The 19,307-nt window shown below is 42.6% G+C and overlaps 1 protein-coding gene across 4 annotated transcripts in view; it reads left to right on the top strand.

Annotated features, from left to right (window-relative positions):
* The window catches only part of ptpn11a (protein tyrosine phosphatase non-receptor type 11a), a 165,980-nt gene that overhangs the window by 130,593 nt on the left and 16,080 nt on the right, over positions 1-19,307 (top strand). For all 4 annotated transcript variants that reach the window (XR_004565926.1, XM_034191748.1, XM_034191747.1 and 1 more), the window contains exons 12-14: positions 14,075-14,142; positions 14,250-14,401; positions 14,481-14,599. Coding sequence is in view for 3 of the 4 variants with exons in the window: in XM_034191748.1 (XP_034047639.1) it covers positions 14,075-14,142; positions 14,250-14,401; positions 14,481-14,599 (339 nt within the window). In the remaining variant the exon portion in view is untranslated. The remainder of the gene's footprint in view (positions 1-14,074; positions 14,143-14,249; positions 14,402-14,480; positions 14,600-19,307) is intronic.

Genomic DNA, 19,307 nt, shown 5'->3' with positions numbered 1-19,307 from the left:
CCAAGCTGTGAAGGATTCATCTTAATTATAGAGTGGTAGCTTGCACTTAAAAACAAGAAAAATCTGTCCACCTTGTGTCTTATTATTTTTCTGTCTGGTTAGGTTTTGCTGTCATCCTTGTAATATTGTTAACTGCTCAAACAATCAGAACCATTTAATCTTAGTTGCAATTTGTTTTTCACCGCTTCACCTTACCCAAAATCGTGAACTATTAAAGGCACAAATTTTATACCACTGGCACACTAAGAGCTTTTGTTTGTCAGAGTTTCCAAATCCTGGTGAACATACATAATGTTGCCAGTTTGGACTGGGTATGCCAGAGAGAAATGGAAACCATGTTTTGCTTCATTCTGTGTTACATCATTACTTAATGTCTGTGTATGTTGGGGAAAATCTCTTCAGCTTTGTTCAATGTGTTGTTCTATCAGTAAAAATCCAATTTATGTGGATATGTAATTTAGATCTAATTCCATGCTGCAAGTTTGGAAAGTCAAAAGTAGCATGAAATCTGTGGTTTTTTAACCCAGGTCAGGCCTTATTCGTAGTGTGAAAAGTGATTTAAATTGCATTTTTGCAAATTTGTTTTTGTCTGAGTGATCAGATATGATTCTGAATGTGTTTTGTTACATCTTTTATGTTTCACAATACATACATGAAGCTCGCATGAGCTTTACAGGGTTAGATACAGATCTTTATTTGTCAGTTTAATGTGTACAATGAAAGGTAAGGTGCAGCCTCAGTGAAACTGTAAACATGAGTAAACCACATGCAGACTTTAAAGGTCTGGAGAAGAAAAGAAAAATAAACATAAAATTTAATCGAATGAAAGAGGAATGTCCAGAGGGTAAATTAAAAAAGAAAAAAAAAGAATGTAGGAGCAAAAAACACATTGCATATACAAAGAAAAAAGTATATACAAAACTGTGGATATTGCACAAAACAAATATTGCACTCAAGTGCTGAAACTGTTTTTCAGTCTATTTGTTCTTGCTTTAATGGCCCTGTACCATCTGCCCGATGGCAGTCGCTCAAACAGAGAGGCCAGGGTGGGATGAGTTCTTTAGGATGGTTTTGGCTCTCCTGTGAGATCTGTGATGACTCTTCTCCAAACAATACACACACACACACACACACTAACCTGTCATATTGCCTTCAGAAAAGAACTGTTAGATGACACCTCATGGCTGAATCATACCTGCACGTCAGGTTGAACATGCACACAAAACATGCTCAGGACTCCTGTGTGCTTGTGTATTTACATGGCAGTGTTTAGTGTGTGTGTCTTTTGTCCCCCTAATGGTTTGGCTGATCAAACTGTTGCACGGCAACAGACTTCATCCTTTTATAATAAATAAACTTAAAAATATCAGTTTCATAAATACTTACACTACCAGTCAAAAGTTTGGACACACTTGACTCGTAGTGTATGAACTCACTGGCTTTAATTTTAATCCATTTCCTGTGAGTCACAGCTCTGCAGTTTGAGGAGTCATGTGACTGTTTACATGTCTGACTTTATTACTGCAGTAGCCATTATGGATTAGAGAGCAGATGGGGACTGCAATACAGACACAGAAATTGGATCTTGTTACTTGCTACATACAGTAGTGTTCAGAATAATAGTAGTGCTATGTGACTAAAAACATTAATCCAGGTTTTGAGTAAATTTCTTATTGTTACATGAGAAACAAGGTACCAGTAGATTCAGTAGATTCTCACAAATCCAACAAGACCAAGCATTCATGATATGCACACTCTAAAGGCTATGAAATTGGGCTATTAGTAAAAAAAAAAAAACAGTAGAAAAGGGGGTGTTCACAATAATAGTAGTGTGACATTCAGTCAGTGAGTTCATCAGTTTTGTGGAACAAACAGGTGTGAATCAGGTGTCCCCTATTTAAGGATGAAGCCAGCACCTGTTGAACATGCTTTTCTCTTTGAAAGCCTGAGGAAAATGGGACATTCAAGATATTGTTCAGAAGAACAGTGTAGTTTGATTAAAAAGTTGATTGGAGAGGGGAAAACTTATATGCAGGTGCAAAAAATTATAGGCTGTTCATCTACAATGATCTCCAATGCTTTAAAATGGACAAAAAAAAAACCAGAGACGTGTGGAAGAAAACGGAAAACAACCATCAAAATGGATAGAAGAATAACCAGAATAGCAAAGGCTCACCCATTGATCAGCTCCAGGATGATCAAAGACAGTCTGGAGTTACCTGTAAGTGCTATGACAGTTAGAAGACGCCTGTGTGAAGCTAATTTTTTTACAAGAATCCCCCGGAAAGTCCCTCTGTTAAATAAAAGACGTGCAGAAGAGGTTACAATTTGCCAAAGAACACATCAACTGGCCTAAAGAGAAATGGAGAAATATTTTGTAGACTGATGAGAGTAAAATTGTTCTTTTTGGGTCCAAGGGCCGCAGACAGTTTGTGAGATGACCCCCAAACTCTGAATTCAAGCCACAGTTCACAGTGAAGACAGTGAAGCATGGTGGTGCAAGCATCATGATATGGGCATGTTTCTCCTACTATGGTGTTGGGCCTATATATTGCATGCCAGGTATCATGGATCAGTTTGGATATGTCAGAATACTTGAAGAGGTCATGTTGCCTTATGCTGAAGAGGACATGCCTGTTGGGTATTTTCTCCTCCAAACATTTTTAAAACCTTTAACAAGACAAACAGAGTCAAGAAACACCAGTGAGACAGAAAATCAAATATTACGCGCGGAGTGCGGCCAGGCTGTACACCAAGGCTACACTAAAGTCTGGCCTGCTTTTCCGCTCTTTTTATTAAGAGACGCCCTCATCACATAAACAAGAAACTTGTCCTAAGGGTGGGGGTAATGACGCAAGACAAGTTTCTTCCCATAACATAAACGCATACGTCAAGTGCAGCTGTAAGGAAGAACACTTCAGGTCAGCACATCTCGTTCGTCTGTTGCAGGTATCAGCTGTTCTGCATCTGCCTGAAGTGTCCTGTCTTCCACACTCCTTCACACTAAACACCACATCACAATAGTCAAAACGTTCTCTTGCTCCCAGTCGTTAGAGGCTGCGAAAACAAAGTTATGTTATAACAATAAGTACATCCAGTCCTTCATTCCCAGCTCAGATTGACCCCAGAGTGCTAAAACAAAATTGAATTCTCAGGATTGCATTAAGACAGGTGCAAAACAGCACATCTCCGTTCTCATGAGAAAGAAGACAAAGCTAAAACAAGGTTGAATAACATACATTCTCAGGGTGAAGTGCAAAACAGCACAACACCGTTCTCATGAGAAAGAAGACAAAGCTAAACAAGGTTGAATAACACATACATTCTCAGGGTGAAGTGCAAAACAGCACAACACCGTTCTCATGAGAAAGAAGACAAATGTACAAACGTTTAACAGTGATAACATATATACAAAATCTTTAACATTCCCCTCCTGTTTATCGCCTGTTAAACATACAGTAGGCATCACTCAGCTTAGCACTTCTTTTTGAGATTTTCACTAAGAGGTTCATCATGGTATGTTTTCTCTATAGGCTTACACCCCAGAGGTGATGTCATCATTGTCACCATCATCGGTGTCTGGGTCATCATACTTCCATTGGTCTGGGTACAGGTCAGGAGAGCCATCGTCCTCCTTGTCGTCATCTGTCCCCAGAAGTGGATATGATGCTGGACCCCCTCCTGGTCCTGGACTTATTGCTGTGGTTATCATTCTATTTACAAGGCCTCGGAGACATGGAATACAACAACATCCACACAATGTTAGAATTGCAGCAAATACTGCTATAGACACTAATAGTGAAGAAATCAAAGACCTCCATTTTCCCATCCCTTCCAGCCACCAATCCCAGCCTTCGGTGTTTACTCCACTGTGCTCTTTCATCTTCCTGTTCAACGTTCTCAGCCCGTCAATGGCTTGAGTGAGACTGCCGTCTGCAGCTGTGTTGTTGGGAATGAATGTGCAGCATTGTTCTCCGAACATGGCACAAACACCTCCTTTCTCTGCCAACAACATATCCAGAGCAATGCGATTCTGGAAGGCCATAAGGGACGTGGCTTCTAACTGTGAATGGACAGCCTTAAATCCTTCCTCAGTCCAATTTCCTAATTTCTGTACATTGTAGTGGATGTAGTTTATTCTGTCCACGTTTTTATTAATGGAGCACCACCAACAGATGGAAGATTCGAATCCAGCTGCTATTTGATTAACCAGTTTATACTCGTCAGGCACTCCCCTGGGGACTCCTATTGCGTCAATATATGTTGGATTTCCCACTCCTTTCCAATCTCTTTTCACTCTATGTCTGGCTACGTCTTTCTGCCAATCTTCAGGAATAAGAGAGGCTGCATATGTCGTAACGTCTTCAGGGGTCATGGGTATGGCTTCAACTGGTAACAATAATGATATTAATGCACAATAACCTGACACATTTCGTGGCAGTCTGTCAAAGATTCTGTTATCCCCACACCACCACCATACGTCACTCCTCCCGACAGGTTTGAATGTGGGAGTACTATGGACCACATTCTTACACCAGGCGGTGTGGTTTAAGCTACCCAAAGTCTTACTTGTCCCTGTCAAGTGTACACATGTATGGTTAGCATGCCCAACTTTGCTTGAGAATAAAGGTTTAATCTTAGTCAATTTGGTCACTGGATAGATCTTGTCCCACTTAGAACATTTGTTGTTTGCCGCAATGTATGTCTGTGTCATAGCAGTCAGTAGACAGTCTTTGGGTATTGCTGCCGGTATTACCTGTAATATAGGTCTGGGTCCCATACACACAACACAGTCCTTCTTTGCTGCTAGTCCTGCTTGTTCTGCCATTAAAAGCCAATTGTTATTTTGTCCACTAATTCCTGTAGTTACTAGGAACCAGTCATCTGCCTTCATGTCTTTTGTGCCTTGTACAGACACCCCCTTTGCTTGTATGGGCACCCCCTTTGCTTGTATGGACACCCCCTTTGACGTACTTAAGTCGGTCAATATTGGTTGCTGTACTCTATCTGTTTCACAGAGGAAAAAATGGAAATACGGATCTTTTCCTTGTTTGTATACCCAAAGGAGGAACAACCAACAGTCTCCCTCTATATCAGGTGGGAATATGGTTCCTTTTTCTGTGGTATTCACCACTATAGACAGCTTATCATCTGTTTGATACATTTTGAGACTTTGACTCTGGTACTTAGCCCACTCGGTTTGTGCCCATCTTGGTGTCCATCTACTCCATTCATCGGCTACCAACGTTTCCCATCTCCTATCTTGTTGATCGTTGGTCATATACCATGAGAAACTATTTCCGTAATTAGTCCCTCTGTCACCATCCGGCATTCCATGGATAAGAGCACTATATGGTACAGAGATGATCACAGAAGTATTTCTAGGAATGCAGGCCTGTACACCAAATCGGTATGCATTATTCCCATCACAGCTATGTACTGTGGCATTGATTATTGGACTGGGGTCTTTGTTACTTCTTTTGGTCTCTGCAATCTGTGGATGTGATCCGTATTATCATGTCCCGTGCTCATGGCTTTTAATAATAATACCAATTCAAAAAAGAAAAGTAGCATAACAAGGACTGTCCGTGGGGTCCAGAAACCCCCTTTCTTTTTATCTTTTTCTTTCGCCATTTCTGCACACTACAGCACACCTATGTTCAGAACAGTGGCTTCTTAATGTCTTCTGCTAGCTTTCGTGTCTAACCTGGATCTTAACACCAAGCTCACACACTATTACTAGTCTTGTCCTACTGTTCTTACTGTTTGTCTGTGTCTGCAGAAATGACTTTCTTACAGTGAGTTAAATGAATCCATGTACTTCTTTCCCCAATTTTCAAAGCTGTGGGTGTTGTGAGTAGTACTTGATAGGGCCCTTCCCATTTAGGTGAATGCCAGTGTTTTCTCTTGATGCTTCTTATCAACACCCAGTCTCCAGGTACCACTTTAGGGTCCTCCTGTGGAGAAATGGGATCATCAGTGTTTGGAACTCTCCCTCGTTGTCCTTCTAACATTTTTCTCATGTAATCCGCCAAATTGGCTTCCTCAGGTACATCCCAAATTTGTCCATAATATGGCAATCGATATTTTCTGCCAAACAATGTTTCATACGGTGTCAACCCCATGGTACTAGTTATGTTTATATACATTTTTACCAAATCTACACAATGTGTCCATGGTCTGCCTGTTTCCTCCATTGTCTTTCTAAGTCTGTTTTTTACTGTTCCATTCATCCTTTCCACTAATCCGGCGCTTTGTGGATGATAAGCACAATGATTTTTGAGATTAACCTGTAGTGCTTCTCCTACGTATTGCACTATTGCATTAACAAATGCGCTCCGTTATCTGAATAGACTGTTTCTGGTATTCCAAATCGTGGGATGATGTCTTTGCATAATGCTTTAGCCACTGTAAGTGAATCTGCATGTTTTGTAGGGAACAATTCTACCCATTTTGAGAAGGCATCAATTATGACTAAACAAAATTCCTTCCCTTCATGTTTACTCAGCTGTACATAATCCATATGAATCACTTGAAAGGGATATTGTGGTGTTGGAAATTTACCTCTTTGGGGTCTCAAATTGCCTTGTGAGTTGTGTTTTGCACATATCATGCATGCTCTACAATGCTGTTTTGCATATGCATCGAACCCATAAAGACAAAAAATAGATTGCAATTGCGATATCATACCCCCTGATGAGACATGCGTCACGCCATGGCTCATAATAGCTGCCCATTTAAACATATTTTTTGGCAATATGGGTTTCTTTTGTGGTCATACGTACAAGTCATTTGCATACGTAGCGCCTTTAGCTATCCACATTTGTTTTTCTCTGTCTGTTGCCTGCTGTTGCATATCAGCAAGCAGTGTACGACCTATATACAAATCTGGAGTTGTTTCCTGTATAACAAAAATAGAAGAAGCTGCTGCTGCCTCTTTTGCTACTCTGTCAGCAAAATCATTTCCTTTTGAAACACTGTCAGAGCCTTTAGTGTGAGCCGCACATTTGCATATAGCAATTTGTTGAGGCAACTTCACAGCTTGCAGTAGGGCAGTTAGGAGAGTGGCATGAGTCACTGGCTTTCCAGATGATGTCACCATTCCACGCTCTTCCCACAGTTTTGCAAACACATGCACTGTGCTGAAAGCGTACTGGCTGTCTGTATAAATTGATACGGCCGTACCTTGAAACAGATAGCAAGCTGCAGTTAAAGCAACTAATTCAGCTGCTTGTGCTGAAAATGACGATGGCAATGAAGCAGAATCTAATACTTCTGAATTTGTGACGACAGCATATCCAGATTGTGTTTGTCCATAAGCATTTTTGGTGGAAGAACCATCCACATACACGATTGTACTGTTTGGGATGGGTGTGTCCCGGAGGTCTGGGCGTGCTTTTGTACAAACTGTTGCTACATCAAGACAATTGTGCGGCTCACCATCCTCAGGTAAAGGTATCAATGTGGAGGGATTCAATGTTGTACAGCGCTCTATCGTAAGGTGTGGCTGTGATAATAGCAAGGACATGCACGAAAGATGTCTTGCTGGGGACAAAAGGCTCATGTTTGTCTGCAACAAAAGTGCAGAGACTGCATGTGGAACTTTCAATGTCAACTGATGGAATAGAACAACATTACTGCTACTTTGAACAGCCATAGAGGCCGCAACAACAGCCTGTACGCATGGTGGTAAAGCACTTGCTACTGCATCCAATTTAGATGAGTAGTAGGCAACTGGCCTCAATTTTGAGCCATACACTTGAACCAAAACACTAGTCATGAACTTATTCTTACAATCAACTGTTTGAGTAAATGGTTTACTATAATCTGGTAGTGCCAAAACTGTGGATGACACTAATGTTTGTTTTACTTTTACAAAGGCTTCCTCAGCATCTTTGTTCCATTCCAACACGGTTGACATTGAAATATCATCTTTGTACATCAAATCAGAAAGTGGACTAGTCAACTCTGCATAGCAAGGAATCCATGCCCTGCAGTAATTTGTTAATCCAAGAAATGACATCATCTGCTTTTTGGTTTGTGGTTTTGGAGCGTGCAAAATTGCTTCCTTCCTATCAGACAGGATCGTGCGCCCTGTGGCTGATAACTCATGTCCTAAATATTTTACTTTATCCCTACACAACTGAACTTTGTTTCTACTCACTCTGTGGCCATTGTCAAATAAGAAACATAATAATGCTACTGTGTCAGTTATGCAGTTTTCTCGTGTGTCAGAGGCAATCAAAATGTCATCAACATACACTAATAGTTGGCTATCTGCCGGTGGAACGAAATTGGCTAAACATGCTGACATGACTTGAGAATAAATAGTTGGACTCTCTGCGTAACCCTGCGGTAATCTGGTGAATGTATATCGTTGTCCTTTAAAGGTAAAAGCAAACCAGAATTGACTATCTGGGTGTACTGGCACAGAGAAAAATGCATTACTTATGTCAATTACTGAGAAACTATTAGAATTTGGTCTCAGCGAATTTAACAAGGTGTGTGGATCTGGGACACATGGTGCTCTTTTAATCACAGCAGCATTTACTGCCTGCAGATCTTGAATCATTCTCCACCCCACTGAGGGCGGAGCCTTTTTCACAGGAAATATGGGTGTGTTACATGGTGAATCTGGACATGGCACTATTACTCCTGCTGTTAATAAATCCTCTATTACTGGCCTGATTCCTTCAATTGCATCAGGTTTCAATGGATACTGTCTTACACATGGTCTGTATTCTGTTTTTGGCCTTATAACTACAGGTTGTGCATTTTTAATCAGTCCTACGTCTGAAGGACCTGTTGTCCACAATCCTGACGGTACTGAAGAGAGAAGATCATCTTCTTCAGGACTCAACTGAAACACTCAGGATTGTGAAGTGGACACATCAATGTGTGTTCCAGCTGTCAGCACCAATGAGACATTAACTGGCACTTTATACAATTTAGTTGATGGACTGAACTCCGTTCGTGGTCCAACTCTGCTCCAATCAGAGGCTGACAAAGCTGTTATGACTGTCAGTCCCAATTCTTGCCATTCTGTCAAATATGGCTTACAAAGTGACATATGTAATGGCATACCTGTGAATTTCAATTTTGATACATCTTCAGTGGCGCCTGTTACTGTTATGACGGCTATTGAGTTGCCATCATGAATCAAATCGGTCATTGTCAGTTTCACAGGTGAAACATTTTTCAATTTAGTTTCATAGTCACCATCCGGACCTGGAGGATCTTTATGCCACATTGTGACATGCAGGTCAGGTGGTGACATCTGTTGTTCAGGATTTTTTAGTAGGGCTGTCGCTTGCAAGACGACATCTTTACCCCATCCTGCAGCATCTTCTTCTGAGATGTCAAATGTATAGTAATAGTGGAATGTGGGGTCAGCGCTTTCTTCTCTTATTATGTTAACGCCTCCTGTGCGTTCAACAACTAATTTCCCTTGTTCCACAATTATGGACAAGCCTAATGCAGTCAATCCGTCTCGTCCTAGGAGGTTAACTGGACATTGTGGCATGCTTAACACTGACATAGTACACGTCAGGCCAAATGGATCTGTCAACGTTATGGGTTTGGTGACAGGGACATCTGATGTTTGTCCATTTGCAGAGCGAACCCTAAAGAGTTCGTTGCTTAATTGATGGACAGGTATGTTGTCATTACATGTGGTTCTACATGCTCCTGTATCACAAAGGAATGTCACTGGTCGTCCATTTACCAACAAAGTCACTTCTGGTTTTGGTACCGGATTTCCCAGCAAGGCACACAGATCCATATCGCAATCAGACTGCCTATATGATGTGGAATCATGGATTATGGATTCTAGTCATTGTGGATACTGTGGCTGAGGAGGATTATTCCGTTGTGGAATTCCTCCTGCTGCTCCCTCAGTAGGTGGATTCGGACAATTTCTATACATATGTCCCTCTCTTCCACAGTTCCAACAAATCAGGGGACCACGTGGTGGCCCTCCCTGTCTGGGCTGCTGTTGTGGTTGCCATGGTCCTTGACGTTGTGGCTGTCCACCTTGTCTATTTTGCCATGGCTTTTTGGGGCGTTTGCACTGCTTCTGCTGTCTTAAGTTACCCTGCTGGTAATATATTTCGTCATCTCCATGTGCTACATACACTCCTTTGTCGCTGTTTCTTGTCTTTTTCTGCTTTAAGACTTCTTCTGCATGACAGCAGTGTGTATGTGTGTCTTCCAATGTGCCTGTAGGCAATCCAATCCAATGTTTCTGTATCCAAGCTTTTATATCCTTATTGGAATGTTGGATCAGAGCGTTTTTCAATTGTTGTTCATACACAGGTGTTTCTGGCAATATGCCACTATGGACCCTAAACACATTCTCAAATCTGCACCTAAACTCTGTCCATGGCTCTCCTTCTTTCTGAGTTGTCCTGGTAATTTCAGTATAATTTATCTTTGGTCCTAACACTCCTTTTGCACGTGTAATCATAGCTTCCACTCTTGTTTTCAAGACTAGATCATCATGTGTCAGTGGTACGCCTTGTTGATCTGCAGGATTCCAGTCTCCGCGTACCTGACTCCATTTAGGGCCACATGCTTTCATCCACACCTGTTGGACTTCAGGTCCATTAAGGTGGTAAGATGTTCTAATGTTTTCTATATCCTGCATAAATCCCTCAATATCGACATGTGGCGATGGTATCATGTCGACTGCTGCTTTGATATCATCAGCATTCCATGTCCGATAAACGAGCATGGTTGGTAGCTGTCCTGCTGTTCCTGCACGAGGATTTGGTACTTCTATCATAGGATAGGCACCTCCCTGATCACTATGTTCCACCATGGGAGGGGCTGTAGGCACTTTGCTTGACTGCGTGTTTGTGGTTTTTCTGGTTTTTCTCTTTTTACCTTAGGTTTTACTGCCAAATCATACTGTGGTGGCGGTACATCGTCATCCTCTGGTAGAGGAGATAAAGGTCTCTTTGTCACCGACGATCCAGCCGGCGGTGATTGTTGTTCTGGCTGTTCTGGCTCTCTGTGCTGAATTATCACATCTTCTTCTGCCTTACCTACAGCTTTCTTTTTCCTTGCTTTCTCTAATCGTCGCTTCTCTGCTCCTTTCTGTCTGTTCTCTGCTTCTTCCTCCCAAAATGCCACTAAATCTGCCCCTACTTTCTGCATCTTTTCCTCATCACCTTTATGTTCCCGTTCTAACTCCTTCTTCAGCTTTTGTATGCTGATCAGGTTCAGTCGTCCGTCAAAGTCATGTTTATTTATCCAGGTCTCCAATTTCTTTGTTGCTTTTGGATTTTTTGCCTCCATAACTTTCCAGTCGTCAGTTGATAAATTTTCCTTATTTTTAGACGTCTTACCCCCCATTTTTATTATCCCTTGTTATAATTTGGACTTCAGACGGGGGCACACCTAGGGTGTTCTAAATCTGAAGTTTTCACACTTTCTTTGGACGTGACAATTAATTTGCCGTCGTGTGGTTGATTCCTTTCACCTCCCCGTAGGAAGCGGAATCACTTGCCTCTGCTTCCACACGCACGGTTGTCACTAACGTTGTCCAAAGTATTACACTTTCACACAGTTATTTACACTTGCGCAAAACACTATTTACACATAGAAACACTCCTAATAATCGTACGCGTATTCTTATGTCAGGGGAGCTCGCCCTCCCGTGAAATTTAACTAATGTCCTGCCTTAGGGGACTCCGCCGTCCCTGCCAAATTTAACTACCTTTTTACAGTGCACATATTTCTACCCGGGATTTCCTTTACGTATTAAAACAGAGGAGTCCGTATCCTCCTTCCGGAATTTAACTACTTGCGTCCCTCGCAACCGTAGAGGAGTCCGCCCTCCTTACAGAGTTTAACTGTGTTTCATTAACAGACGATTCTGTATCATCGCTTACGGAGTTTAACTGTTTTATGTGATCACTTTTATCCCCTACCGGTACGCATATATAAACAGAGGAGTCCGCACCCTCCTTACAGAGTTTAACTGCTTTGCATTAACAGACGATTCTGTATCATCGCTTGCGGAATTTAACTGTTTATGTGATCTGATCACCACTCACTCAGTACTGTTTACAAAGAAATTTTACTCACTGACTCGACTTCCTGTCTGTCTTCTTCGGGAAAATCTCGTCAACCAGACGATGCCAACGGTGGTCGACAATTGCAGACACGATCAATCGATCGATCAGACCTTGGCCAAGGATTTACGTCTGGACTTGACGACCTCCGCCGGACACCTCCGGTGTTGTTGAGATCCCGGACGAGCCCCCAGTCAATGTTGGGTATTTTCTCCTCCAAACATTTTTAAAACCTTTAACAAGACAAACAGAGTCAAGAAACACCAGTGAGACAGAAAATCAAATATTACGCGCGGAGTGCGGCCAGGCTGTACACCAAGGCTACACTAAAGTCTGGCCTGCTTTTCCGCTCTTTTTATTAAGAGACGCCCTCATCACATAAACAAGAAACTTGTCCTAAGGGTGGGGGTAATGACGCAAGACAAGTTTCTTCCCATAACATAAACGCATACGTCAAGTGCAGCTGTAAGGAAGAACACTTCAGGTCAGCACATCTCGTTCGTCTGTTGCAGGTATCAGCTGTTCTGCATCTGCCTGAAGTGTCCTGTCTTCCACACTCCTTCACACTAAACACCACATCACAATAGTCAAAACGTTCTCTTGCTCCCAGTCGTTAGAGGCTGCGAAAACAAAGTTATGTTATAACAATAAGTACATCCAGTCCTTCATTCCCAGCTCAGATTGACCCCAGAGTGCTAAAACAAAATTGAATTCTCAGGATTGCATTAAGACAGGTGCAAAACAGCACATCTCCGTTCTCATGAGAAAGAAGACAAAGCTAAAACAAGGTTGAATAACACATACATTCTCAGGGTGAAGTGCAAAACAGCACAACACCGTTCTCATGAGAAAGAAGACAAAGCTAAACAAGGTTGAATAACACATACATTCTCAGGGTGAAGTGCAAAACAGCACAACACCGTTCTCATGAGAAAGAAGACAAATGTACAAACGTTTAACAGTGATAACATATATACAAAATCTTTAACAATGCCCTTGAAATGGGTGTTTCAACAAGACAATGACCCCAAGCACACTAGTAAACCAGCAAAATCTTGGTTCCAAACCAACAAAATTAATGCCTCGCAGATGTGAAGAAATGAAAAACTGTGGTTATACAACTAAATGCTAGTTTAGTGATTCACAGGATTGCTAAAAAAGCAGTTTGAACATAATAGTTTTGACTTTGTAGCGTCAACAGCAGATGCTACTATTATTGTGAACACCCCCTTTTCTACTTTTTTTACTAATAGCCCAATTTATAGCCTTAAGAGTGTGCATATCATGAATGCTTGGTCTTGTAGGATTTGTGAGAATCTACTGAATCTACTGGTACCTTGTTTCCCATGTAACAATAAGAAATATACTCAAAACCTGGATTAATCTTTTTAGTCACATAGCACTACTATTATTCTGAATACTACTGTATAATGTAGAGAATCAACCAGGGAGATCAGATATGCAATAAATCTGATTTAAACTGGCAGTCTGAACAAAGCCTTGAATACTCTATGCCATAGGTGTCAAACTGATTCCAGAAAGGGCCAAGAGAGTGCAGGTTTTCTTTGCAACCAGCCACTGCACCAGGTGATTTCACTGATTAACATCAGGTTGAGCAGATGGAATCAATCAGTGAAATCACCTGGTGCAGTGCCTGGTTGCAAAGAAAACATGCACCCTCTTGGCCCTTTCTGGAATCAGTTTGACATCTATGCTCTATGCCATGCTCAAAGGTGTATTGCCATCTTGTGTTGGTTAGATTGAACAGTATATGGCCAGGTACAGGTTCACTACTTTTCTTGAACAGTGGTGGTTTATTAATTAATTTATATACGTATGTGTAGGAAACTCTCATATATTGGGAAACAGCTTTTGTTGTCCTGCATCAGTGGCTGTTGGTTAATTAATGTCTTACAGGCTCCTGGCACATGCCAGTCCTGGAAGCAACATGCTAACTCAACGACTTATGTTTTCCCCTCCTCGTTTTTCTTCTTCAGTGCAGGGATTGGGCGGACTGGAACATTCATAGTGATTGACATTCTCATAGATGTCATCAGAGAAAAAGGTGAGCCTGCATGGTGTACATACACTAATGTCTGAATAGCCCTTTTAAAGGCAGTTTAATACGAGGCCTGTGCTGCAAACATGTGGCCCAATATTTTGATGTTTCAGGTGTGGACTGTGACATTGACGTGCCAAAGACCATCCAGATGGTTCGTTCTCAGCGCTCTGGGATGGTGCAGACTGAGGCTCAATACAGATTCATTTATATGGCTGTACAACACTACATAGAAACACTGCAGAGACGCATAGAAGAGGAACAGGTGTCTTGCAGACCACACCTCACTTTTGTCACTTTTAAGTCTTATGTTTCTAACCTTCCTTTGTTTTTCATTCCTGCAGAAAAGTAAAATTAAAGGGCGTGAATACACCAATATTAAGTACTCATTGTCTGACCTGTCTGGAGGAGAGCAGAGCCCTTTGCCTCCTTGCACTCCCATTCCTACTCCTACCTGCACAGAGTGAGTGATAATGCTGCTACAACCCCTGGCAATAATGATGGAATCACCGGCCTCTGAGGATGTTCATTCAGTTGTTTAATTTTGTAGAAAAAAAGCAGATCACAGACATGACACAAAACTAGTCATTTCAAATGGCAACTTTCTGGCTTTAAGAAACACTATAAGAAATCAAGAAAAAAAAATTGTGGCAGTCAGTAACGGTTACTTTTTTAGACCAAGCAGAGGGAAAAAAATATGGACTCACTCAATTCTGAGGAATAAATTATGGAATCACCCTGTAAATTTTCATCCCCAAAACTAACACCTGCATCAAATCAGATCTGCTCGTTAGTCTGCATCGAAAAAGGAGTGATCACACCTTGGAGAGCTGTTGCACCAAGTGGACTGACATGAATCATGGCTCCAACACGAGAGATGTCAATTGAAACAAAGGAGAGGATTATCAAACTCTTAAAAGAGGGTAAATCATCACACAATGTTGCAAAAGATGTTGGTTGTTCACAGTCAGCTGTGTCTAAACTCTGGACCAAATACAAACAACATGGGAAGGTTGTTAAAGGCAAACATACTGGTAGACCAAGGAAGACATCAAAGCGTCAAGACAGAAAACTTAAAGCAGTATGTCTCGGAACGAATGGGAGGAAACTGGAGTCAATGTCTGTGACCGAACTGTAAGAAACCGCCTAAAGGAAATGGGATTTACATACAGAAAAGCTAAACGAAAGCCATCATTAACACCTAAACAGAAAAAACAAGGTTACAATGGGCTAAGGAAAAGCAATCATGGACTGTGGATGACTGGATGAAAGTCATATTCAGTGATGAATCTCAAATCTGCATTGGGCAAGGTGATGATGTTGGAACTTTTGTTTGGTGCCGTTCCAATGAGATTTATAAAGATGACTGCCTGAAGAGAACATGTAAATTTCCACAGTCATTGATGATATGGGGCTGCATGTCAGGTAAAGGCACTGGGGAGATGGCTGTCATTATATCATCAATAAATGCACAAGTGTACGTTGATATTTTGGACACTTTTCTTATCCCATCAATTGAAAGGATGTTTGGGGATGATGAAATCATTTTTCAAGATGATAATGCGTCTTGCCATAGAGCAAAAACTGTGAAAACATTCCTTGCAAAAAGACACATAGGGTCAATGTCATGGCCTGCAAATAGTCCGGATCTTAATCCAATTGAAAATCTTTGGTGGAAGTTGAAGAAAATGGTCCATGACAAGGCTCCAACCTGCAAAGCTGATCTGGCAACAGCAATCAGAGAAAGTTGGAGCCAGATTGATGAAGAGTACTGTTTGTCACTCATTAAGTCCATGCCTCAGACACTGCAAGCTGTTCTAAAAGCCAGAGGTGGTGCAACAAAATACTAGTGAAGTGTTGGAGCGTTCTTTTGTTTTTCATGATTCCATCATTTCTTCCTCAGAATTGAGTGATTCCATATTTTTTTTCCCTCTGCTTGGTCTAAAAAAGTAACCGTTACTGACTGCCACAATTTTTTTTTCCTGATTTCTTGTAGTGTTTCTTAAAGCCAGAAAGTTGCCATTTGAAATGACTTTAGTTTTGTGTCATGTCTGTGATCTGCTTTTTTCAAAATGTTGGACTTGTCATTTCTGTGGGAAATCACAGGAATGTGTGTGATTTAAAGAAGGGGGGATGAATCTCTGAGACCAGTGAGTTAAAATTAAAATTTTAAACTTGAAACAAATAACCGAAGCTCAAGTGGAACTAAACCCCAACTGGTTTTGATGTTGCAGTCCCCTGGAAAGGGTCGATCAGTGGATAAGGAGCTGGCCAGCCAAAATGTAGATCTGTGAATGGGCACTGGTCTTGCCTGAGGAAGTGACCTGCATCACACTGTTGTTCCATCTAGGGGGAGTTCTAGACTCATCACCTTCATGCTTTGGAATCCGGAGATAAACACTGGCACAACAGGTCTCAGGGCCTATACAGAACCTACTACTTTTTCTTCTCCTCCTGCCATCCGTCCGTCTGCAGGAGATGATGGTGTAGTGTTCAGTTTGTTTTTGTTTTTGTTTTTTTTTTGTTGTTGTTTGTATGTTTTTTTTTTACTCGTTTTCAATTCAATTTTAGTTTATTTTATTTATATAGCGCCAAATTACAACAGAGCTGCAACAAGTAAGGTCTAACCTTACCAACCCCTAGAGCAAGCACACATGCAACAGTGGTAAGGAAAAAACTCCCTCTAATGATTTGTGGAAGAACCCTCAAGCAGACCAGACTCTGCTTTGGGCCATGCTACCAACACAGTTGACAATATGAATATACAGGAAATTTTTGTCTTTTGTTTCTATCTTGCGCGCATGACATCAGTCCTCTGTGCAAGTGACAATCTCTGCTGCATTTGTTGCACGTGTACTCTAATGCCTGCTGAGGCTGCCACTGTTGTTCCTTCTTCCTCGCTTCTTGCTCAGCAAGGCCTTGGTTCCTCTCCTGCTCAGCCCTCGGTGCACCTGTTCTGACAGTAAGGCTCCAGGCTGCACGGTCCTCTGCACACTGCTCCCACGTGTTGACATTCATGCTGCACATTTTCATGTCCTTGGAGACATCCTTGAAGTGCAAGTGTGGTCGACCAGCCAAACGAGTGCCCTCTGCCAGCTCACCGTACAGTAGATCTTTAGGAATGCAGCCCAGATCCATTCTCCTGACAAGGCCAAGCCAAGGAAGGCGCCTTTTGCCAAGAAAGGTGAACATGCTGCTTATGTTGGCGCATTCCAAGACCTCTGTGTTGGGCACCTTGTCATGCCATCTGCTGTGCAGAATTCATCTAAGGCACCTCATATACGATACGATACACTTTATTGTCCCCTCAGGGAAATTTGTCTTGCCATATGGTAGCTGTTGAGCTTTTTCTTGTGTCTGACGTAGGTGGTCCATGCTTCTCTACCATAGAGGAGTGTGCTGAGCACGCAGGTCTGGTAGACACACCATTTTGTCTTCTCAATGATGCTGGAGTTGTTCCAGACTCCGTGACTTAGTCTTGCCATAACTCCTGCTGCCTTCGCAATCCTGCTGTTCACCTCTGCATCAATGGAGAGTGAGTTAGAGATGGTTGACCCAAGATATGTGAAGTGCTCCACGACTTCCAGAATCAGAATCACCTTTATTGTCATTGCACAGCAATCAACACAATGAAATTTGCTTGTGCATCCTCAAAAACAATGACCACCCTCAAACACAGCCTGTACCCATCAATGTCAATGTTAGGGGGAGCAACTGTGTCCTTTGCCATGACATTTATCTTCTTCAGACTGATGGTCAGTCCGATCTCCTTGCAGGTGTGAGAGAGGCGACTAACAAGCTACTGCAGTCTTTGGAGTGTGATGTCAAGGCTGCATCATCGACAAAGAGCATCTCACGGATGAGTACCTCCACAACCTTGGTCTTGGCATGAAGTCGGGCGATGTTGAAGAGTTTGCCGTCCGCCCTGGTGTGAATGTACACTCCCTCACTGCAATCCTTCAAGGCGTACTGGAGAAGCGTGGAGAAGAAGATTCCGAAGCTTGTTGTCGCAAGCACACAGCCCTGTTGTACCCCATTGCTAATTGGGAAGGCCTCTGATGTTGAAGCAAATTGCAAGGACCTCTGGGGGACAGCAAATCTTCTGCAGCAGCCTGAAGAGTCCGCTTCGACTGACCAAGTCAAAAGCCTTGGTCAGCTCAATGAAGGCGATGTAGAGTGGCATTTGCTACTCTTGACACTTCTGCAGCTGCCATGTTGCAAAGATCATGTCCACAGTAGACCTCCCAGCTCAAAAGCTGCACTGGGATTCTGGGTAAACACGCGAGGCCAAGGTCTGTAGATGCGCTAAGGCAACATGGGCAAAGGCCTTCCCAACAGTGCTGAGAAGGGAAATGCCTCGACAGTTATGGCCGTCGTTTCTGTCTCCTTTGTTCTTATACAAAGTGATGATGCTTGCATCTCGCGTATCCTGGGGAATGTGTCCCTGTTCCCAGCAGAGGCAGAAAATATCGCAGCGCAGGTTTCCCATTCTTTAAGACTTCTGATGGGATGGCGTCACTCCCTGCGGCCTTCCCACTAGCAAAGCAGTCAATGCTTTTTTCAAGCTTTTCCGTGGTTGATGCCATGTCCAGCTCTTCCATGGCCGGCAGATCTGGGATGTCCTTGGGGGCTGTGCCTGTGACAGTGTTCTGGGATGCATACAGCTCGAGATAGCACTCAACCCAGCGCTGCAGCTGCTTCCCCTGATCTGTTATAACTTCACCTATCTTTGTCCTGTGAGGCTTCATCACAGCGTTGCTTTGTGCCATGTGGCTCCACCGTGACACGCGGAATTCGTCCGCACGTCTGTCTCAATGTGCCGAAAAAGTGCTGATGTCCACGTCTTCCGCAATTCCTGTGCTAGTCAGAGGACGTCCCGGATAAAACACAGCGTCCAGTTTTTGGAAATGAACGGCACATTCCACTGTTACAGGAGTTTTTGTCATGGAAAGAGGAGCGGAGGAATTCTGCGCGTTGCGGTGGTGCCGCATGGCACAAAGCAACGCCGTGATGAAGCCTCACAGGACATGTTCTGGCATGTCCAGGCTCATCCACAATTTCTCGGTTAGTCACACGACTGAAAACCCACCGACAGCCATCTCAAAGCCGTCCTGTCAGACCAATACGGAGGTGGTTTTGTGCCGCGCCATGAGCGGCACGGTGGCGCATCC

This window comes from Thalassophryne amazonica, chromosome 17 (genome assembly GCF_902500255.1).
Source record: "Thalassophryne amazonica chromosome 17, fThaAma1.1, whole genome shotgun sequence".
Taxonomy (NCBI): domain Eukaryota; kingdom Metazoa; phylum Chordata; class Actinopteri; order Batrachoidiformes; family Batrachoididae; genus Thalassophryne; species Thalassophryne amazonica.
The sequence above is the reverse complement of the archived record's forward strand: the minus strand, read 5'-3'. Positions and strand labels throughout refer to the sequence as shown.